At 44.1% G+C, this 21,941-nt stretch overlaps 2 protein-coding genes across 3 annotated transcripts; both read left to right on the forward strand.

Moving 5' to 3' along the window:
* The first annotated feature begins 948 nt into the window (after positions 1 to 948).
* aplnr2 (apelin receptor 2) lies at positions 949 to 2,829 on the forward strand. Its single transcript, XM_029636980.1, has one exon. The coding sequence runs from the start codon at positions 1,092 to 1,094 to the stop codon at positions 2,418 to 2,420; it is 1,329 nt and encodes a 442-aa protein (XP_029492840.1). The 5' UTR covers positions 949 to 1,091; the 3' UTR covers positions 2,421 to 2,829.
* Positions 2,830 to 4,466: 1,637 nt separating this feature from the next.
* Positions 4,467 to 21,761, forward strand: psmc3 (proteasome 26S subunit, ATPase 3). 2 transcript variants are annotated; one of them, XM_029638869.2, is made up of 12 exons: positions 4,467 to 4,574; positions 5,084 to 5,164; positions 5,353 to 5,478; positions 5,678 to 5,782; positions 7,184 to 7,246; positions 7,370 to 7,507; positions 7,605 to 7,748; positions 7,890 to 8,038; positions 8,171 to 8,267; positions 20,989 to 21,134; positions 21,231 to 21,312; positions 21,487 to 21,761. In XM_029638869.2, exons 1-12 carry the CDS (start codon positions 4,533 to 4,535, stop codon positions 21,595 to 21,597), a joined length of 1,284 nt encoding a protein of 427 aa, XP_029494729.1. In that variant the 5' UTR covers positions 4,467 to 4,532; the 3' UTR covers positions 21,598 to 21,761. The 2 variants fall into 2 exon arrangements, with proteins under 2 accessions (XP_029494729.1, XP_029494731.1); XM_029638871.2 differs by having other exon boundaries at positions 4,469 to 4,568.
* The last annotated feature ends 180 nt before the right edge of the window (positions 21,762 to 21,941 follow it).

Here is a 21,941-nt window from a genome sequence, read left to right on the forward strand (position 1 = left end):
TATTTCCATATTGACAATAGTAACAATAGTAGGATTTATGTGTTAACCTAGTGTTATTAACCTGTTATTAAAATGTCTTTAATTTCTGCTGAAGCACTTATTGGATCTATTTCTTTATCAAAATTCCCCAAAGGTTTGCTGGCATAGTAAGTCACCAGTCTAAAACAGGATACACAGCCATCCTGACCTTGGAGATTCCCAGAAATTCAAATGTTAGTACTCCCCTGAGTATCATCAAGACAACAGCACAGACTTATATTGTATGTGCCCCACATTTCCGGCATGTATTTGCCCTGGTGAGCATCTATTAACAGACTGTTTAATGTTGGCAACTCTTATTGTCTTGTATGCTTCAATGTGACTGCCATTGTTCAGACATTGTGCAAAGGAGAGTCTTGGTAGGTATACATTGTGTATATTTTGTTATATTTGTGCACAGTTAGTGTGTACTGTGGGACAGGGATAATGAGGTCTGTTTGCAGGTCTCACAAAGCTTCTCTGGGGTGGTCTGAGAAGAGGAGAGTAGGGGAGTGGGAGGGGCTGAGGGACAGGGAGATCTACTATATCTGGAGCAGGGGGATTCACAGAGCACTAGTGAGACACACCTCCAAGCCTGGACAAAAATGACCTGAGACAAGAGAAGACTGGTTTCAGTGGAATATGGGAACAGGCTATCATCACTAAAGTCCGTTTTCAACAAGTTCAGAAGAAGAAGACCCTGATCTTCAGGTGTTGAGGTAAGCCTTGTAAACATTTACGTACATATTGTTATTTGATGTACATACTCTTCTTGTCAAACACTAGATTCTTATTTACTTGACCGATGGTGATTCTGTCAACCCCCTAAGTTCTAGGTTTCTGTTATATGGCATACAATAGGAGTATATATATATATATATATACTTTCTTAAAAATATTTTTTTTCCTTCAGATGCGGTGTACAAGACTCAACACAGAAGTTGTCATAAAAGCAGAGACATTGACCTGGAAACATTGAAAACAAGAGAAAGAATATAATTTTCTTAACCCTGCAACAAAAGACAGTGGCTGGTCATAGACTCTCACATTTATCCACTCTGCCCATCCCATTTATGTCGGACTCTAAGCTGCTGCCCTCAGCATCCCCCTCTCCGCCCCCGTTTCACCAGTGTGACTACAGAGAATGGAGACCCACATGGGTAATCATACCCTCAGTCTATCTCCTGGTATTTGTTTTGGGCTCCCTGGGAAATGGGCTTGTCCTCTGGTCATACCTGGATCGACCTGAGGGTAAACCAGCCGGCGTGGGGACCTGCACCAATCGGCGTCTTCAGCAATCTGGAAGGAGTTCTACCCCCAAGTTGTCTGACTCCTCCCGTTCCCTTACTGACTCACTCATTGCCAGCCTGGCAGCAGCAGACCTGGCTTTTGTGGTAACCCTGCCCTTGTGGGCAGCCCACACAGCGCTAGACTACCACTGGCCCTTTGGCAAGCCTCTTTGCCAAGTCAGCAGCTATTTAGTGGCCCTCAACATGTATGCCAGTGTGTTCTCCCTTACGGTCCTGAGCATGGAGCGTTACTGGGTTATTGCTGGCCGACGGCGGTCCAGTAGGGCCCAGGGGAGTGGAGTCTGCCGAGCTGCTTGGGTAGTGGGGAGCGTTTGGGTGGTGGCAGGTATCCTTGCTCTTCCTGCGCTGCTACTGAGGACTGTAAGGGAGGTGGATGTAGGGGGTCAGTATGAAGAAGACTGGCAGACAGCTGAGGAAGAGGAACACTCGGATCATGATCACATGCCCATGTTCATATCTTCCTGTATGATGGACTACTCTGGTCTGATCTCAGCAGAGCTGGAGGAAGATGACAGGGAGCAGGCAGAGCTACTGTGGACGGCGGCTCTAGGACTTAAATCCACCCTGATTGGCTTTCTGTTACCTCTGATCATCTTATTGATATGTTACTGCTCCCTAGGCCGCCTCCTCAGCCGCCATTTTGGACAGGGTCCTCGACCCGACCGCCGACGCCAACGCCGCCTTTTGCGAGTTATCGTCACCTTAGTGCTAGCCTTCTTCCTCTGCTGGCTTCCCTTTCATGCCAACAAAACACTTTCCATGCTCGTGGATTTAGAGCTGCTGCCCTACTCCTGCCTATTTGACCGGACTCTGGTTGCAGCTCACCCCTATGCTACCTGTCTAGGGTATGTCAATAGTTGCCTCAACCCCCTTCTATATGCTTGTTGTGATGTGGCCTTTCGGAAGCGCTGCCGGGCCTTACTGCAGTGGTTGTGGTGCAGGGGTAGGTGTGGGTGTGGGAGTCCAATGACAGTAAATGATGATGACAATAGGGAACAAGCCAGCCGGAGTTCTGCAATTCCTTCTGGAACACGCAAGGAAACAGGAGATGGAATTGAGGGGAAGGATGACGTGAGGCATGGCAGAGACTGAGAGGAGGGTAGGAGTGCTGTGGAACCTCAGTCAGAAGAGGACACCAATAAACAGAGACGGATATCCTGGGAAATGTGCAACCCTTACTGTATTCACGTAACCCCTCAGGAGATACATAAACTCAATAAATTCCACTGGGAATGTGTTTGATTGAAAAACTGTCATTTCTTCCAAGGAGATAGAAAGGAGACCTTCTAGAAAGACACTGGCAATAAAGAAAATGTATATTATGTGCTTCCAAGCCAACAGATGGGTTTTCTGTATATATTTTTTTATGTACAGTACCAGTCAAAAGTTTGGACACACCTACCCATTCAGTACTATAGCTGCATAACAATAAGTATGACATACACATTACAATTGAATACTAAGAATTGTGAATGTAGTATCCCTTTTTTTCTAAGTGCAATAAAATGAATGCTTCTCTGTTAAGGACAGTGATGTTCACACAAGCTTTCTCCAGTCCATGAGAATCATGTGTCCCGCTGAGGTGGAGGCGGCAGAAATGTTCTTAGCAAATGAAATCCTTTAGCCATGGAACTGATACAGCTCATAGTTTCTCACGGAGACACATGGCACTCTCCCTGACACACACACACACACACACACACACACACACACACACACACACACACACACACACACACACACACACACACACACACACACACACATATATATGTATATGTGTGTGTGTGTGTGTGTGTGTGTGTGTGTGTGTGTGTGTGTGTGTGTGTGTGTGTGTCAGGGAGAGTGCCATGTGTCAGGGAGAGTGCCAGAAGTAACCTTCTGTCTGGTGTAACCATGCCAAACATAACATATCATATAAATTTGAGAGTTATGGATTTACATTTTCTATGTTACATCTAGTCTATGAGACCAGGCTGCCAGAGGTGGTGAGAAGAGCGAAAGAAGGGAACAATTTTGAATAAACTATGGTAGGTGGATTTGAGACACCATTAAATGTTCCTCGCCCAGGATCCTGACATGTTGTATGTTAAAAAGTTGCACTTTGTATCGTTTATTTTATTGGTTATAAACGGCACAGTGCAAACAAAGGGGAAATCTGAGAAAATAGGCATCATAGTTAGTGATTCTGGCTAAACATTTTTTGGACCTAAGGGATTTTACAGCAGAGGCATTACAATCAAATAAATTAAAATAAAATGTTATTTGTCACAGGCTTTGTAAACAACAGGTGTAGATTATCAGTGAAATGCTTACTTACAGATCCTTTTCCAACAATGCAGAGTTAAAAGTAGCAGGAATAAATAACATTATTGAGTAGGCGTAAAAATAATATGTCTATAAACAGGGAGAAAGAGTACAGAGTTGATGTGCAGTAATACAAGGTAATTGAGGTAGCAATGTACATATGGCATGGGTAAAGTGACTAGGCAACAGGATAGATAATAGACAGTAGCAGCAGCGTACTGTGTGTGTGTGTGTGTGTGTGTGTGTGTGTGTGTGTGTGTGTGTGTGTGTGTGTGTGTGTGTGTGTGTGTGTGTGTGTGTGTGTGTGTGTGTGTGTGTGTGTGTGTGTGTGTGTGTGTGTGTGTGTGTGTGTGTGTGAACGTATATGCAGTGTGTGTGTGTTGGGGTGTCAGTCTAAGTACAGGTATGTGTGAGTGTGCAAGTAGAGTCCAGTGTTTTCATAGAGTCAATGCGAGAGAGTTAGTGGAAAAAAGGGACAATGCAGTGATGTACTGGGCTGTACTCACCACCCTCTGCGGCGCCTAGTGGTCGGGTGCCTAGTAGTTGCCGTACCAAACGGTGATGCAACCAGTCAAGATGCTTTCAATGGTGCAGCTGTAGACTTTTTTTTAAGGATCTGAGGGCCCATGTCAAATCTTTACAGCCTCTTGAGGGGGAAGAGGCACAGTCATGCCTACTTCACAACTGTGTGGGTGTGTGTGGACCATGTTAGTTCCTTAGTGATGTGGACACAGAGGAACTTGAAGCTCTCAACCTGCTACACTACAGCCCCATCGAACGTTTATCTCAGTCACTACCCGTACAGTAGGTGGCGGTAATACACCTCATCGGTTGTAGTCTGCCGATTAACCTCAAAGAAGAAGTAGAAGAACTACCAACACGAAGACAAGAGGAAAGATGGCGTCGCTGAATGACAGATCAGTTTGGGATGAGGTGGAGGTTTGTTCCTTGAATTAACAGATTTGAATGTGTTCATCAATTTATTTTGATTACAACATCTATTATTTGAATATGATCGAAATTATGAAGTTAACATGTATCCAATAAACGAAAGAGCTTATACTGATGTCAGCTAGCATAGCTACAAGCTAACGTTAGCTAGCCTGTTAAATTGATGGGACAGTGACACAGGACATTTTCAAATTTTCTTTAACGTTAGCTTGGTCACATAAAACAAATGTTTTTCTTGGTATTTAGCCTGTTAACATAGTTAACACCTTTCTGGTCACTTAAAAACGTTGTTAGCTAGTAACTAACGTTACACACACTGAGACTCGTACACATATCTGCAAGTTGTTAGCTAACGTTAGCCTGGCTATTTTGCTTGTCTTATTAGCCGCCAGCTAGTTAGCTTATAGCCAGGAGTCATGATTACTGTATTTCGTTAACGATAGTAGCTAAATATCTACGTTGTATCATAACATTACAATTTTGTTTGTCAACAATAGGATGGGATCGGCGAAGAAGTCCTCAAAATGTCCACCGAAGAGATCGTTCAGCGGACACGTCTTCTGGACAGTGAAATAAAGGTAGATAGCTAACTAGTTATTTTAGCAGCTATTGGTGTATCAGATGGCCCTCACTATTCTCCATTTTTTTCAGCTTCTTATCTGTTATGTCTCCACCATATACTTGACCCTTCCTATTTTTAAATGATGATATGAAAATTATGAATAAGTTGCTTAGGTCTATACATTCAATTGGACTTATGTTGTAGATCATGAAGAGTGAGGTATTGAGGGTAACCCATGAGCTGCAGGCCATGAAGGACAAAATCAAAGAAAACACAGAGAAGATCAAAGTGAACAAGACCCTGCCGTACCTGGTCTCCAATGTCATCGAGGTAGGAGCATGAAGAAATGTGTACACTTTTGTCTCAGTGCCAAATTGTTTTATTGTATTGAACAGTTTAGTATCAAAAGCGCAATTCTTGTGAAGCTCACTTTTGTGATGGGTGTAGAGCTAATTGTCTGTTTATGACCATACAACAGTGTCTGGATCATCACAGGTTAGGTTTGAGATGTCTTAAAACTGTCTTGCAGCTTCTGGATGTGGACCCAAATGACCAGGAGGAGGATGGAGCAAACATTGATCTAGATTCCCAGAGGAAGGGCAAATGCGCTGTCATCAAAACATCTACAAGACAGGTAAGTAACAACTGGGAATATGTCCAATCCAGTGTTTTCTGCAGCAGTCATTTAGCTGTGGTGGTGTGCACCAACAAAATTATTGCCGCCACACCAACAAAATATGGAACATTAAACAATATTTATTCCAAGGAGCACTTTGAAGATGCTGGAACGGTCCACATTTACTTTTCCTCTGCAAACAAACAAGTAATGAATAGAAATGTCTGACAACCCCATAATAGAATAGTTTATCCATTTAGCTAGTTGGCTTGTTTTTTGTTCTATGCGAGATTAATAATCCTTTTGAGGTGCATTCAAATTACGAGTGCCGTAGGGAGGGGGAATTCCCAAAATTGAATATAGGCTGTGAAAATAGGCTTTATTTAGTAGGCTAATAACTTTTACCAGCCACACCGGTTTATACTTTATATGGCCTGCATATGGTATAATGAACTAATGCCTGAATTAATGTAATAATTAACTGAATTATCTAAACCAATAGGCCTACCTGCTTACAGGCTGTTTATCCATCTACTGTGTTGTCCTTCCAAACTGGGGATTTCACTCGTGCAGCACCGTTTCCACTATATTTTTGTAGTCTGTTCCCTTATCGTAACTGCTATTTTTATTTCTCCGCTTAGGCCTACGTTAGCCATTTTCGCGTGAGCTAGGCTATCCAGGGAAAGTAAACTTGGCAAAGTTTTGTATTATCACACGGAGAGAGGGAACGTTTTAGCACCACACAAATAAGGGACAGTTCCCGGCTCCACACTCAATGCATGCGTGGCTGGTAGCCTTATGTCTGGCTTTCCCGCTCACAGAATGGAATTCGCAACACAATAAACTCCTGGGTTTTTAAAATGTGTATTATTTTGATTTAAAATGTTTCCGACCATCATTTAATTGTTCTGAACTGTGAGCCGACCCATGGGGTTGAAAGAATGTGGGTATCCGACCTGATGCTCGACTACTAATGATTAGCCCAATAGGGTAAATGCAGATAGGAAACCCCATTCTTCAGCCTATTTATTTATAGCCACTATGCTGCATCAGTTGGGCTACAGGTGATAATATATCAAAATAATTGTAATTTTACCAATATGTTATTTTTTGTCATTTCTTGAGGTTTAAATTATATTTTAGATGGTGTCATCATAATTTTCTTTTCATTCCTTTTGGACTAAAATGTATATTTTTAATGTTACCAGAACAAAATAAAATAAATCAGCCCCTCTGTGACATTTTCCCCACACCGCTACCAATTCTCCCAGAGGAAACACTGGTCTGATCTCCTCCCAAGTTCAACTGCATTTTGATCAATACTTTTCCTGTGTCGTTCTTAGTAAATTAAAACAGTTATTAATAGGTGTTATTCAGCAGTTGTAGTTGACAGCGGTTGCCCCTTTTGTGCTCTTGCAGACATACTTCCTCCCGGTCATTGGCTTGGTGGATGCAGAGAAGCTGAAGCCGGGAGACCTCGTGGTAAACCCCTTATGTTCACTTGAGTGTCCTTGAATAGCAGCTCCCTCTGCTCAACAAGCTATGGATTTATTTTTTGTTTGTGCTTGAGTGTCACTTTTTCTCTTTCCCTGTGGTGATGACCAGGGTGTAAACAAGGACTCATACTTGATCCTGGAAACCCTGCCCACAGAGTATGACTCCAGAGTCAAAGCCATGGAGGTGGACGAGCGCCCCACTGAACAGTACAGTGACATTGGTGGATTAGACAAACAGATCCAGGAGGTCCGATATTATCATTTGTATCTTATCTCTTTAGACACTCGTATGTGAATGTAATTGCAGTTTTAACAACATGTGATGCTATTCTTTTGACTTTCAGCTGGTGGAAGCAATTGTTCTGCCCATGAACCACAAGGAGAAGTTTGAGAACCTGGGTATTCAGCCACCTAAGGGGGTTTTGATGTATGGCCCCCCAGGCACAGGGAAAACCCTACTGGCTAGGGCCTGTGCTGCCCAGACCAAGGTAAAACAAAACATTGACCTTATGGCTTGTATTTTAGCAAGGGGTTATTTGTTTGTGCAGGAGTGTCAACTCCTTTTCTGTTTTGGGTAAAATTGTGTAGACAGGCAGAGTTTGATTTATTTATCTTTCATCCTACTACAGGCCACATTTCTCAAGCTGGCTGGCCCACAGCTGGTCCAGATGTTCATTGGTGATGGTGCCAAGCTTGTCCGAGACGCCTTTGCCCTGGCCAAGGAGAAGGCCCCCTCTATCATCTTCATAGATGAGCTGGACGCCATTGGAACCAAACGGTGAGTGGTGCAGTTAAACTGTATGAGTCCTACACACTGTAAACCAGCTACCGATGAGAAGTTTCACAGTTGCTTTCTATAGCTGTTTTAATAGCATCGACATAAGCCTCTGATCCCTTTTGATTTTTCCAGGTTTGACAGTGAGAAAGCAGGTGACAGGGAGGTTCAGAGAACTATGCTTGAGCTCCTCAACCAGCTGGATGGGTTCCAGCCCAACATGCAAGTTAAGGTATTACTCAGTTCTTTAAAAACAAATCTTCACTTCTTAGTGATCCCTTCCCGCTCGAATCCCGGTAACGGGATTGATTAGACAACATCCAGTGAAATTCCAGCGCGCCAAATTCAAAAACAGATACTCATAAAAATTCACAAAACATACATGTGTAACACATCAAAATAAAGCTTAACTTATTGTTAATCCAGCCGCAGTGTCAGATTTCAAAAAAGCTTTATGGCGAAAGCAGACCATGCGATTATCTGAGGACTGCGCCCCACATACCAACACATGAAAACATATATAAACACACTTATTTCAACCAGGCAGGTGCTACACAAAAGTCAGAAATAACGATATAATTCATGCCTTACCTTTGAAGATCTTCTGTTAGCACTCCAAAATGTCCCAGAAACATCACAAATGGTCCTTTTTGTTCGATAAATTCCTTCTTTATATCCCCAAAATGTCAATTTATTTGGCGCGTTTGATTCAGAAAATACACTGGTTCCAACTCGCCCAACATGACTACAAAGTATCTAAGTTACCTGTAAACTTGGTCCAAACATTTCAAACAACTTTCCTAATCCAACCATAGGTATCCTAAAACGTAAATAATCGATAAAACTTAAGATGGGATAAACTGTGTTCAATACCGGATGAAAACAAAGTGAAGCGCGTTCCAGGTCGCGCGCACCAAAATACTTTTTATTTATTTATTTTATTTCACCTTTATTTAACCAGGTAGGCAAGTTGAGAACAAGTTCTCATTTACAATTGCGACCTGGCCAAGATAAAGCAAAGCAGTTCGACAGATACAACGACACAGAGTTACACATGGAGTAAAACAAACATACAGTCAATAATACAGTATAAACAAGTCTATATACAATGTGAGCAAATGAGGTGAGAAGGGAGGTAAAGGCAAAAAAGGCCATGGTGGCAAAGTAAATACAATATAGCAAGTAAAACACTGGAATGGTAGTTTTGCAATGGAAGAATGTGCAAAGTAGAAATAAAAATAATGGGGTGTAAAGGAGCAAAATAAATAAATTAATTAAATACAGTTGGGAAAGAGGTAGTTGTTTGGGCTAAATTATAGGTGGGCTATGTACAGGTGCAGTAATCTGTGAGCTGCTCTGACAGTTGGTGCTTAAAGCTAGTGAGGGAGATAAGTGTTTCCAGTTTCAGAGATTTTTGTAGTTCGTTCCAGTCATTGGCAGCAGAGAACTGGAAGGAGAGGCGGACAAAGAAAGAATTGGTTTTAGGGGTGACTAGAGAGATATACCTGCTGGAGCGTGTGCTACAGGTGGGAGATGCTATGGTGACCAGCGAGCTGAGATAAGGGGGGACTTTACCTAGCAGGGTCTTGTAGATGACATGGAGCCAGTGGGTTTGGCGACGAGTATGAAGCGAGGGCCAGCCAACGAGAGCGTACAGGTCGCAATGGTGGGTAGTATATGGGGCTTTGGTGACAAAACGGATTGCACTGTGATAGACTGCATCCAATTTGTTGAGTAGGGTATTGGAGGCTATTTTGTAAATGACATCGCCAAAGTCGAGGATTGGTAGGATGGTCAGTTTTACAAGGGTATGTTTGGCAGCATGAGTGAAGGATGCTTTGTTGCGAAATAGGAAGCCAATTCTAGATTTAACTTTGGATTGGAGATGTTTGATATGGGTCTGGAAGGAGAGTTTACAGTCTAACCAGACACCTAAGTATTTGTAGTTGTCCACGGAAGGAGAGTTGTATGGCATTGAAGCTTGCCTGGAGGGTTGTTAACACAGTGTCCAAAGAAGGGCCGGAAGTATACAGAATGGTGTCGTCTGCGTAGAGGTGGATCAGAGACTCACCAGCAGCAAGAGCGACCTCATTGATGTATACAGAGAAGAGAGTCGGTCCAAGAATTGAACCCTGTGGCACCCCCATAGAGACTGCCAGAGGTCCGGACAGCAGACCCTCCGATTTGACACACTGAACTCTATCAGAGAAGTAGTTGGTGAACCAGGCGAGGCAATCATTTGAGAAACCAAGGCTGTCGAGTCTGCCGATGAGGATGTGGTGATTGACAGAGTCGAAAGCCTTGGCCAGATCAATGAATACGGCTGCACAGTAATGTTTCTTATCGATGGCGGTTAAGATATCGTTTAGGACCTTGAGCGTGGCTGAGGTGCACCCATGACCAGCTCTGAAACCAGATTGCATAGCAGAGAAGGTATGGTGAGATTCGAAATGGTCGGTAATCTGTTTGTTGACTTGGCTTTCGAAGACCTTAGAAAGGCATGGTAGGATAGATATAGGTCTGTAGCAGTTTGGGTCAAGAGTGTCCCCCCCTTTGAAGAGGGGGATGACCGCAGCTGCTTTCCAATCTTTGGGAATCTCAGACGACGCGAAAGAGAGGTTGAACAGGCTAGTAATAGGGGTGGCAACAATTTCGGCAGATAATTTTAGAAAGAAAGGGTCCAGATTGTCTAGCCCGGCTGATTTGTAGGGGTCCAGATTTTGCAGCTCTTTCAGAACATCAGCTGAAAGGATTTGGGAGAAGGAGAAATGGGGAAGGCTTGGGCGAGTTGCTGTTGGGGGTGCAGTGCTGTTGACCGGGGTAGGAGTAGCCAGGTGGAAAGCATGGCCAGCCGTAGAAAAATGCTTATTGAAATTCTCAATTATGGTGGATTTATCAGTGGTGACAGTGTTTCCTATCTTCAGTGCAGTGGGCAGCTGGGAGGAGGTGTTCTTATTCTCCATGGACTTTACAGTGTCCCAGAACTTTTTTGAGTTAGTGTTGCAGGAAGCAAATTTCTGCTTGAAAAAGCTAGCCTTGGCTTTTCTAACTGCCTGTGTATAATGGTTTCTAGCTTCCCTGAACAGCTGCATATCACGGGGGCTGTTCGATGCTAATGCAGAACGCCATAGGATGTTTTTGTGTTGGTTAAGGGCAGTCAGGTCTGGGGAGAACCAAGGGCTATATCTGTTCCTGGTTCTAAATTTCTTGAATGGGGCATGTTTATTTAAGATGGTTAGGAAGGCATTTAAAAAAATATCCAGGCATCCTCTACTGACGGGATGAGATCAATATCCTTCCAGGATACCCCGGCCAGGTCGATTAGAAAGGCCTGCTCGCTGAAGTGTTTCAGGGAGCGTTTTACAGTGATGAGTGGAGGTCGTTTGACCGCTGACCCATTACGGATGCAGGCAATGAGGCAGTGATCGCTGAGATCTTGGTTGAAGACAGCAGAGGTGTATTTAGAGGGGAAGTTGGTTAGGATGATATCTATGAGGGTGCCCGTGTTTAAGGCTTTGGGGAGGTACCTGGTAGGTTCATTGATAATTTGTGTGAGATTGAGGGCATCAAGTTTAGATTGTAGGATGGCTGGGGTGTTAAGCATGTTCCAGTTTAGGTCGCCTAGCAGCACGAGCTCTGAAGATAGATGGGGGGGCAATCAGTTCACATATGGTGTCCAGAGCACAGCTGGGGGCAGAGGGTGGTCTATAGCAGGCGGCAACGGTGAGAGACTTGTTTTTAGAGAGGTGGATTTTTAAAAGTAGAAGTTCAAATTGTTTGGGTACAGACCTGGATAGTAGGACAGAACTCTGCAGGCTATATTTGCAGTAGATTGCAACACCGCCCCCTTTGGCAGTTCTATCTTGTCTGAAAATGTTGTAGTTTGGAATTAACATTTCTGAATTTTTGGTGGTCTTCCTAAGCCAGGATTCAGACACAGCTAGAACATCCGGGTTGGCAGAGTGTGCTAAAGCAGTGAATAGAACAAACTTAGGGAGGAGGCTTCTAATGTTAACATGCATGAAACCAAGGCTATTACGGTTACAGAAGTCATCAAAAGAGAGCGCCTGGGGAATAGGAGTGGAGCTAGGCACTGCAGGGCCTGGATTCACCTCTACATTGCAAAGAGGAACATAGGAGGAGTAGAATAAGGGTGCGGCTAAAAGCAATAAGAATTGGTCGTCTAGAACGTCTGGAACAGAGAGTAAAAGGAGGTTTCTGGGGGCGATAAAATAGCATCAAGGTATAATGTACAGGCAAAGGTATGGTAGGATGTGAATACAGTGGAAGTAAACCTAGGTATTGAGTGATGAAGAGAGAGATATTGTCTCTAGAAACATCATTGAAACCAGGAGATGTCATTGCATGTGTGGGTGGTGGAACTAATAAGTTGGATAAGGTATAGTGAGCAGGACTAGAGGCTCTACAGTGAAATAAGCCAATAAACACTAACCAGAACAGCAATGGACAAGACATATTGACATTAAGGAGAGGCATGCTTAGTCGAGTGATCAAAAGGGTCCAGTGAGTGGAGAGGTTGGTTGGGGGTCACAGCGATTTAGACAGCTAGCCAGGCCATCGGTAGCAAGCTAGCATAGGATGGAGGTCTGTTGTTAGCCACCTCTTGCGTTCCGTCAGTAGATTAGTGGGGTTCCGTGTGGTAGAGGGGATTAATCCAAATCACACAACAACAACAAAAATAAAAACAATAGATATAGTTATAGAGGCCCAAGAAGAAACATAATAATAATAATAAAAATAAATAAATTGTCCGCTTGTCTATTCAGATAGCAGCCGGTAAGACAGCTAACGGTTAGCAGGCCGCAGATGGGCGTTCAGGTAACGTCGCGACGGAGGAGCCAGCCGGATCTCCTTCGGGTAGATAACGTCGGCAGTCCAGTTGTGAAGGCCCGGTGGGGCTCCGCGTAGGCAGTAAAACGGGTCCAGATAGGTGACTGCAGCCCAGGAGTGATTGATGGAACTCAGGAGTGATTGACGGAGCTGGCTAGCTCCGGAATAATTGATGTTTGCTCCGGAATCGACGAAAGCCGATAGTCACACGGATAGCAGCTAGCTAGCTGTGAAATCCGGGTATGAATGTCCAGAGAGCAGTTGAAATCCAGGGACATGGAGAGAAAAATTGGTCCGGTATGTTCCGTTCCCGAGCCGCGCAAAACTGGCGATAGATTTTCGAGCTAAGGGATAGCTGATGACCACAAACCGTGGTTAGCTGAATACTAACGATTTGCCAGTAAAGAAGCTAACTAGCTTCTGAACTAGCTTCTGATTAGCTTCTGGATTAGCTTCTGGGCTAGCTTCTGGCTAGTTTCTGGCTAGCTTCTTGGAGGATTACAGATTTGAGGTAAATAATACTTTTTTATAAATATAAATTGGTGAGGCGGGTTGCAGGAGAGTGTTTTGAAGATGAGTTGATGGAAAATAAAAATAAAATGTATGTGAAAAAAGTTGTGTATATATATATATATATACAGGACACGACAAGACGAGGACAAAAGACGTCTGAACTGCTATGCCATCTTGGTTCCACCTGAGTCCACCTGGAGTGACACATATAGCTTATGTCCAGCTGAAACTGGTTCCAGCTGCTCACCTCACAGGCTCCTGCTACTGAGGAGAGAGTTTAAAAGGAGCTGTGGACGGCTACTGTTGATTGTGAAGATGGGAGTTCTTCTTCATTGAAGTAAAATGAAAGTTAGAGGAAAAAGAGTACAGTGAAAAGAAGCTGACAAATTTTTATATTGTAGTGGACAAAGATTATTGGCGGGGCCAAATGGATTGTGTGCGACTCACTATTCAAGTTTGATACAATTTTATACCTGTCATTTATGTATTTTTGAATTTATTATAAATTGTTTTTTCATTAATAATTATTATAAGCTTGTTGTAAAAGAAATAGCATTAGCCTATTGCTGTCGTTTGGTAGGCCGACATTCGGTATTGCCTTTGTTGATAATAGGTGCAATATATGCCGAGCCCGTTAACTTCTTGCGTCGAGCCATCCCGGATCCGGGATCGTGACTACAGCCTCAAGCCCATTACCATAACGCAACGTTAACTATTCATGAAAATCGCAAATGAAATGAAATAAATATGCTAGCTCTCAAGCTTAGCCTTTTGTTAACAACACTGTCATCTCAGATTTTCAAAATATGCTTCTCAACCATAGCAAAACAAGCATTTGTGTAACAGTATTGATAGCTAGCGTAGCATTTAGCGTTAGCATTCAGCAGGCAACATTTTCACAAAAACCAGAAAAGCATTCAAATGAAATCATTTACCTTTGAAGAACTTCAGATGTTTTCAATGAGGAGACTCTCAGTTAGATAGCAAATGTTCAGTTTTTCCTGAAAGATTATTTGTTTAGGAAAAATCGCTCCGTTTTGTGCGTCACGTTTGGCTACCAAAAAAAACGAAAATTCAGTCATCAAAACGCCAAACTTTTTCCCAAATATTATTAATAATAAAATCGACTGAAACATGGTAAACGTTGTTTAGTCATTTAGCAGACGCTCTTATCCAGAGCGACTTACAAATTGGTGCTTTCACCTTATGACATCCAGTGGAACAGCCACTTTACAATAGTGCATCTAAGTCTTTTAAGGGGGGGGTGAGAAGGATTACTTTATCCTATCCTAGGTATTCCTTAAAGAGGTGGGGTTTCAGGTGTCTCCGGAAGGTGGTGATTGACTCCGCTGTCCTGGCGTCGTGAGGGAGTTTGTTCCACCATTGGGGGGCCAGAGCAGCGAACAGTTTTGACTGGGCTGCGCGGGAACTGTACTTCCTCAGTGGTAGGGAGGCGAGCAGGCCAGAGGTGGATGAACGCAGTGCCCTTGTTTGGGTGTAGGGCCTGATCAGAGCCTGGAGGTACTGAGGTGCCGTTCCCCTCACAGCTCCGTAGGCAAGCACCATGGTCTTGTAGCGGATGCGAGCTTCAACTGGAAGCCAGTGGAGAGAGCGGAGGAGCGGGGTGACGTGAGAGAACTTGGGAAGGTTGAACACCAGACGGGCTGCGGCGTTCTGGATGAGTTGTAGGGGTTTAATGGCACAAGCAGGGAGCCCAGCCAACAGCGAGTTGCAGTAATCCAGACGGGAGATGACAAGGTGTTTTTCACATATCTCTTCGATGATATGTCGTTCGTGGAAGTCTCCTCTCTCCTCTCAATCACATGGAAGAATGGTTGCAGCTGAAGATTGCGCACCAATTTCAACAAAGGACACCGGGCGGACACCTGGTAAATGTAGTCTCTTACGGCCAATCTTCCAATGATATGCCTACAAACACGTCACAATGCTGCAGACACCTTGGGCAAACGGCAGAAAGCGTAGGCTCGTTCAGGGCAAATTCACAGCCATATAAGGAGACAATGGAAAACAGAGCCTCAAAAATTCTGCTCATTTCCTGTTTGAGGTTTCATCTTGGTTTCGCCTGTAGCATCAGTTCTGTGGCACTCACAGATAATATCTTTGCAGTTTTGGAAACGTCAGTGTTTTCTTTCCAAAGCTGTCAATTATATGCATAGTCGAGCATCTTTTTGTGACAAAATATTGCGCTTAAAACGGGCACGTTTTTTTAATCCAATAATGAAATAGCGCCCCCATAGCTTCAAGAGGTTAAACTTTTTTTTTCTGTTGAGACATTTTCATTAGGCAAATTAAATTCCAGCTGTAATGTTTGCCATAATATAATTACTGGTACTAAAAGCATGAAAAGGATAAACCAAAGATGGCAAAATGTAATTTAATGCCGCAATATAATAACCTGTTCCTGTTTTCCATATAAACAATGACTTGACTTTTATTACCCTAATAAAGCTAAGCAACTTTTTGTGAAGGTATGGTTATTATTAGGCTTAGCTTACTGCAGGCATATGAAGGCAGTGCGCACTGGCACTCCCAACAGTTTTATGCCTACCAGAGTTACTCCAACAATATAATGCTTATCTTCATTTAGAATATTCGGATTGAAAATTAACGAATTAGCCTCCTGTACACCCGTATCTATTTAGCAGTAGTAGCCTATCTGACTAGTGTAAAGAAGTCGGTTTCGTCTATCTTTCTCTGGGGCTATGCCTAAGCTTTGATCCCTTAATAAATATACATACATATATACATACATATATATACATACATATATATACATACACTGCTCAAAAAAATAAAGGGAAGACTAAAATAACACATCCTAGATCTGAATGAATGAAATATTCTTATTAAATACATTTTTCTTTACATAGTTGAATGTGCTGACAACAAAATCACACAAAAATTATCAATGGAAATCTAATTTATCAACCCATGGAGGTCTGGATTTGGAGTCACACTCAAAATTAAAGTGGAAAACCGCACCTACAGGCTGATCCAACTTTGATGTAATGTCCTTAAAACAAGTCAAAATGAGGCTCAGTAGTGTGTGTGGCCTCCGCGTGCCTGTATGACCTCCCTACAACACCTGGGCATGCTCCTGATGAGGTGGCGGATGGTCTCCTGAGGGATCTCCTCCCAGACCTGGACTAAAGCATCCGCCAACTCCTGGACAGTCTTGTGGTGCAACGTGGCATTGGTGGATGGAGCGAGACATGATGTCCCAGATGTGCTCAATTGGATTCAGGTCTGGGGAACGGGCGGGCCAGTCCATAGCATCAATGCCTTCCTCTTGCAGGAACTGCTGACACACTCCAGCCACATGAGGTCTAACATGGTCTTGCATTAGGAGGAACCCAGGGCCAACCGCACCAGGATATGGTCTCACAAGGGGTCTGAGGATCTCATTTCGGTACCTAATGGCAGTCAGGCTACCTCTGGCGAGCACATGGAGGGCTGTGCGGCCCCCCAAAGAAATGCCACCCCACACCATGACTGACCCACCGCCAAACCGGTCATGCTAGAGGATGTTTCAGGCAGCAGAACGTTCGCCACGGCGTCTCCAGACCCTGTCACGTCTGTCACATGTGCTCAGTGTGAACCTGCTTTCATCTGTGAAGAGCACAGGGCGCCAGTGGCGAATTTGCCAATCTTGGTGTTCTCTGGCAAATGCCAAAAGTCCTGCACGGTGTTGGGCTGTAAGCACAACCCCCACCTGTGGACGTCGGGCCCTCATACCACCCTCACGGAGTCTGTTTCTGACCGTTTGAGCAGACACATGCACATTTGTGGCCTGCTGGAGGTCATTTTGCAGGGCTCTGGCAGTGCTCCTCCTTGCACAAAGGCGGAGGTAGCGGTCCTGCTGCTGGGTTGTTGCCCTCCTACGGCCTCCTCCATGTCTCCTGATGTACTGTCCTGTCTCCTGGTAGCGCCTCCATGCTCTGGACACTACGCTGACAGACACAGCAAACCTTCTTGCCACAGCTCGCATTGATGTACCATCCTGGATGAGCTGCACTACCTGAGCTCTAGACTCTGTGGGTTGTAGACTCTGTCTCATGCTACCACTAGAGTGAAAGCACCGCCAGCATTCAAAAGGGACCAAAACATCAGCCAGGAAGCATAGGAACTGAGAAGTGGTCTGTGGTCACCACCTGCAGAACCACTGCTTTATTGGGGGTGTCTTGCTAATTGCCTATAATGTCCACCTGTTGTCTATTCCATTTGCACAACAGCATGTGAAATGTATTGTCAATCAGTGTTGCTTCCTAAGTGGACAGTTTGATTTCACAGAAGTGTGATTGACTTGGAGTTACATTGTGTTGTTTAAGTGTTCCCTTTATTTTTTTCAGCTATGTATATATATGTATGTATGTGTATATATATGTATGTATGTATGTATGTATGTATGTATGTATGTATGAGACAAAGTAGAATCGCAATTCAACGGCTCAGACACGAGAGGTATATGGCAGGGTCTACAGTCAATCACGGATTACAAAAAGAAAACCAGCCCAGTCACGGACCAGGATGCCTTGCTCCCAGGCAGACTAAATAACTTTTTTGCCCGCTTTGAGGACAATACAGTGCCACTGACACAGCCCGCAACCAAAACATGCGGACTCTCCTTCACTGCAGCCAAGGTGAGAAAAACATTTAAACGTGTTAACCCTCGCAAGGCTGCAGGCCCAGACGGCATCCCCAGCCGCGCCCTCAGAGCATGCGCAGACCAGCTGGCCGGTGTGTTTACAGACATATTCAATCGATCCCTATCCCAGTCTGCTGTTCCCACATGCTTCAAGAGGGCCACCATTGTTCCTGTTCCCAAGAAAGCTAAGGTAACTGAGCTAAACGACTACCGCCCCGTAGCACTCACTTCCGTCATCATGAAGTGCTTTGAGAGACTAGTCAAGGACCATATCACCTCCACCCTGCCTGACACCCTAGACCCACTCCAATTTGCTTACCGCCCAAATAGGTCCACAGACGATGCAATCTCAACCACACTGTACACTGCCCTAACCCATCTGGACAAGAGGAATACCTATGTGAGAATGCTGTTCATCGCCTACAGCTCAGTATTTAACACCATTAGTACCCTCCAAACTCGTCATCAAGCTCGAGACCCTGGGTCTCGACCCCGCCCTGTGCAACTGGGTACTGGACTTCCTGACGGGCCGCCCCCAGGTGGTGAGGGTAGGTAACAACATCTCCACCCTGCTGATCACCACAAGGGTGCGTTCTGAGCCCTCTCCTGTACTCACCCACGACTGCGTGGCCACGCACGCCTCCAACTCAATCATCAAGTTTGCGACCGACACAACAGTGGTAGGCTTGATTACCAACAACGACGAGACGGCCTACAGGGAGGAGGTGAGGGCCCTCGGAGTGTGGTGTCAGGAAAATAACCTCACACTCAACGTCAACAAAACTAAGGAGATGATTGTGGACTTCAGGAAACAGCAGAGGGAACACCCCCCTATCCACATCGATGGAACAGTAGTGGAGAGGGTAGCAAGTTTTAAGTTCCTCGGCGTACACATCACAGACAAACTGAATTGGTCCACCCACACAGACAGCATCGTGAAGAAGGCGCAGCAGCGCCTTTTCAACCTCAGGAGGCGGAAGAAATTTGGCTTGTCACCAAAAGCACTCACAAACTTCTACAGATGCACAATCGAGAGCATCCTGTCGGGCTGTATCACCGCCTGGTACGGCAACTGCTCCGCCCACAACCGTAAGGCTCTCCAGAGGGTAGTGAGGTCTGCACAACGCGTCACCGGGGGCAAACTACCTGCCCTCTAGGACACCTACACCACCCGATGTCACAGGAAGGCCATTAAGATAATCAAGGACAACAACCACCCGAGCCACAGCCTGTTCACCCCGCTATCATCCAGAAGGCGAGATCAGTACAGGTGCATCAAAGCTGGGACCGAGAGACTGAAAAACAGCTTCTATCTCAAGGCCATCAGAATGTTAAACAGCCACCACTAACATTGAGTGGCTGCTGCCAACACAGACTCAACTCCAGCCACTTTAATAATGGGAATTGATGTAAAATATATCACTAGCCACTTTAAACAATGCTACTTAATATGTTTACATACCCTACATTATCTATCTCATGTATACGTATATACTGTACTCTATATCATCTACTGCATCTTTATGTAATACATGTATCACTAGCCACTTTAAACTATGCCACTTTGTTTACATACTCATGTCATATACGGGGCGGCAGGGTAGCCTAGTGGTTAGAGCGTTGGACTAGTAACCGGAAGGTTGCAAGTTCAAATCCCCGAGCTGACAAGGGACAAATCTGCCGTTCTGCCCCTGAACAGGCAGTTAACCCACTGTTCCTAGGCCGTCATTGAAAATAAGAATTTGTTCTTAACTGACTTGCCTAGTTAAATAAAGGTCAAACATCTACTGCATCTTGCCTATGCCGCTCTGTACCATCACTCATTCATATATCTTTATGTACATGTTCTTTATCCCTTTACACTTGTATATAAGGTAGTAGTTTTGGAATTGTTAGCTAGATTACTCGTTGGTTATTACTGCATTGTCGGAACTAGAAGCACAAGCATTTCGCTACACTCGCATTAACATCTGCTAACCATGTGTATGTGACAAATAAAATTTGATTTGATGTGTGTGTGTGTGTGTATGTATATATATATAGCGACCAGTTGGAGGTTTCTTTCTCTTTCTACTCTCGGATCTGAACGGTCTCTCAGATCCAAACCAGCACTGGTCTGTTTGCCATGGTCCTTTTCGGGAACAGGTCAGACTGTTCTCGGGTCCATTCGGAACAGTTCTCCGTTTAAAAACACATCGGGTCCGGTGGGAAAGCCACAGATCCATTTCGGAATGGGTCTTGTTTTTTTATACCAGTGAAGACCTACTTTAAACTGAGTTTCATAAGCTGTTTATTCAATTGTGGGGTTTGAATAGTGAGAAGACAACACAGGGTATAAAGTCCAGGTTAATTAATAAAGGGGCAGTAGCCTACATCGGGTGTACAATTTTCAATTACAGTGTTATTTAATCTGCAGTTTTTATTCTACCAATAATATTGACATGTTAATTATAATCAGATTATAATATATCTTCTAGCTTCCAAAATGTGAGTAGGTATATCTAGCTGTACAATAAAGTTGTGATGGAATGGCTGGTCCTGCACTTTGTAAAAACAGAGTGCATTGAGTGGGACGACAAAATAGGTGAAGTGAACTGGTAAAAAAGTTGAGTCCTCGGTCAAAGGCAGTGTGAATACAAAGTTTATTTTAAAGAGGACTGAGATTGGTTATTTTAAACACCCTCAAATGTTTTAGGAATGAGACTTCTCATTGTTTGGATTTGAAAATCCAACAGTTGTAATGGAAGAGGGTGGCGACCAGGGGCTGTGTTTGATTGGTAAAAGCACAGCCCCCTTCGTTATCGACGTATCGTGCCGACAACATCGTCTTTCCAGACTGAGGTCAGGAGGACTTCGAGTTAGGTGTTAGCCAGACTACTATATTGTACGCTGACGCCTTGACTTTCTGATCCTCTTCTGCCAGGTTATTGCTGCCACTAACAGGGTGGATATCCTAGATCCCGCACTGCTGCGTTCTGGACGTTTGGACCGTAAGATTGAGTTCCCAATGCCCAATGAGGAAGCACGAGCCCGCATCATGCAGATTCACTCACGCAAGATGAACGTCAGGTTCGGACCAATCCGCTATGCTTCATCAGCCAAATTGATATGAATGTTATGATTTATAATTAAAAATACTCTAGCTCAACTCTGGTCTTCCCACAGCCCTGATGTCAACTACGAGGAGCTGGCCAGGTGCACTGATGATTTCAATGGCGCCCAGTGCAAAGCAGTGTGTGTGGAGGCGGTGAGTCGTACTAAACATGCACAAATTTGTGAAAGAACCAGCCCAATAACTAAAGTTACGTTGTTTCCTTTCCCCTGGTGAAACTGTTCAGTGACTTAATTTGCCCATTTGTTTAAAAAAAAGACCTAGATACATTTAGGAACAAACATGAATTTAACTTTCTTTCTCTTCCAGGGTATGATCGCCCTTCGCAGGGGGGCAACTGAGCTCAATCATGAGGACTACATGGAAGGCATCTTAGAAGTACAGGCCAAGAAAAAGGCCAACCTGCAGTACTATGCCTAAGGCCCTGGATCTTCAGGGGAAGGGTGCATGTGATACTCTCCAGATGTGTCCAAAACATGAACCAATCTCTGTACTGTTAGTGTGCAACATTGTCACTTCTCTCTCGTGTGAGACCTGTTTTGGCTTGTTTATGGTCCATGAAAGAATAAAGGCTTTACATTTGCCCTTTGGCTGGATGGAAAAAATAGCTCTGCATTATATTTCAGATGTTCCCATTTGGGGAAGTCAAAAAAAAAAAAAAACATCTTTATTTGGATCAGTCAATGAGTTAATACAAGCACCTGACTGCTTCGACAAGGCGATAGACATTTGTCAGCTCAGTGTGGCCCAAAGTTACCACACAT

Source organism: Oncorhynchus nerka, linkage group LG27, assembly GCF_034236695.1.
Source record: "Oncorhynchus nerka isolate Pitt River linkage group LG27, Oner_Uvic_2.0, whole genome shotgun sequence".
Lineage (NCBI taxonomy): Eukaryota > Metazoa > Chordata > Actinopteri > Salmoniformes > Salmonidae > Oncorhynchus > Oncorhynchus nerka.

Excerpts from the sequence above, each read along its gene's own strand:
- psmc3 (XM_029638869.2), top strand. The coding sequence starts at position 4,533 with ATGGCGTCGCTGAATGACAGATCAGTTTGGGATGAGGTGGAG. Across the intron at positions 8,039-8,170 it reads GACGCCATTGGAACCAAACG|GTTTGACAGTGAGAAAGCAG; the intron begins GTGAGTGGTGCA and ends TGATTTTTCCAG. Across the intron at positions 21,135-21,230 it reads TCACGCAAGATGAACGTCAG|CCCTGATGTCAACTACGAGG; the intron begins GTTCGGACCAAT and ends GTCTTCCCACAG.
- aplnr2 (XM_029636980.1), top strand. The coding sequence starts at position 1,092 with ATGTCGGACTCTAAGCTGCTGCCCTCAGCATCCCCCTCTCCGCCCCCG.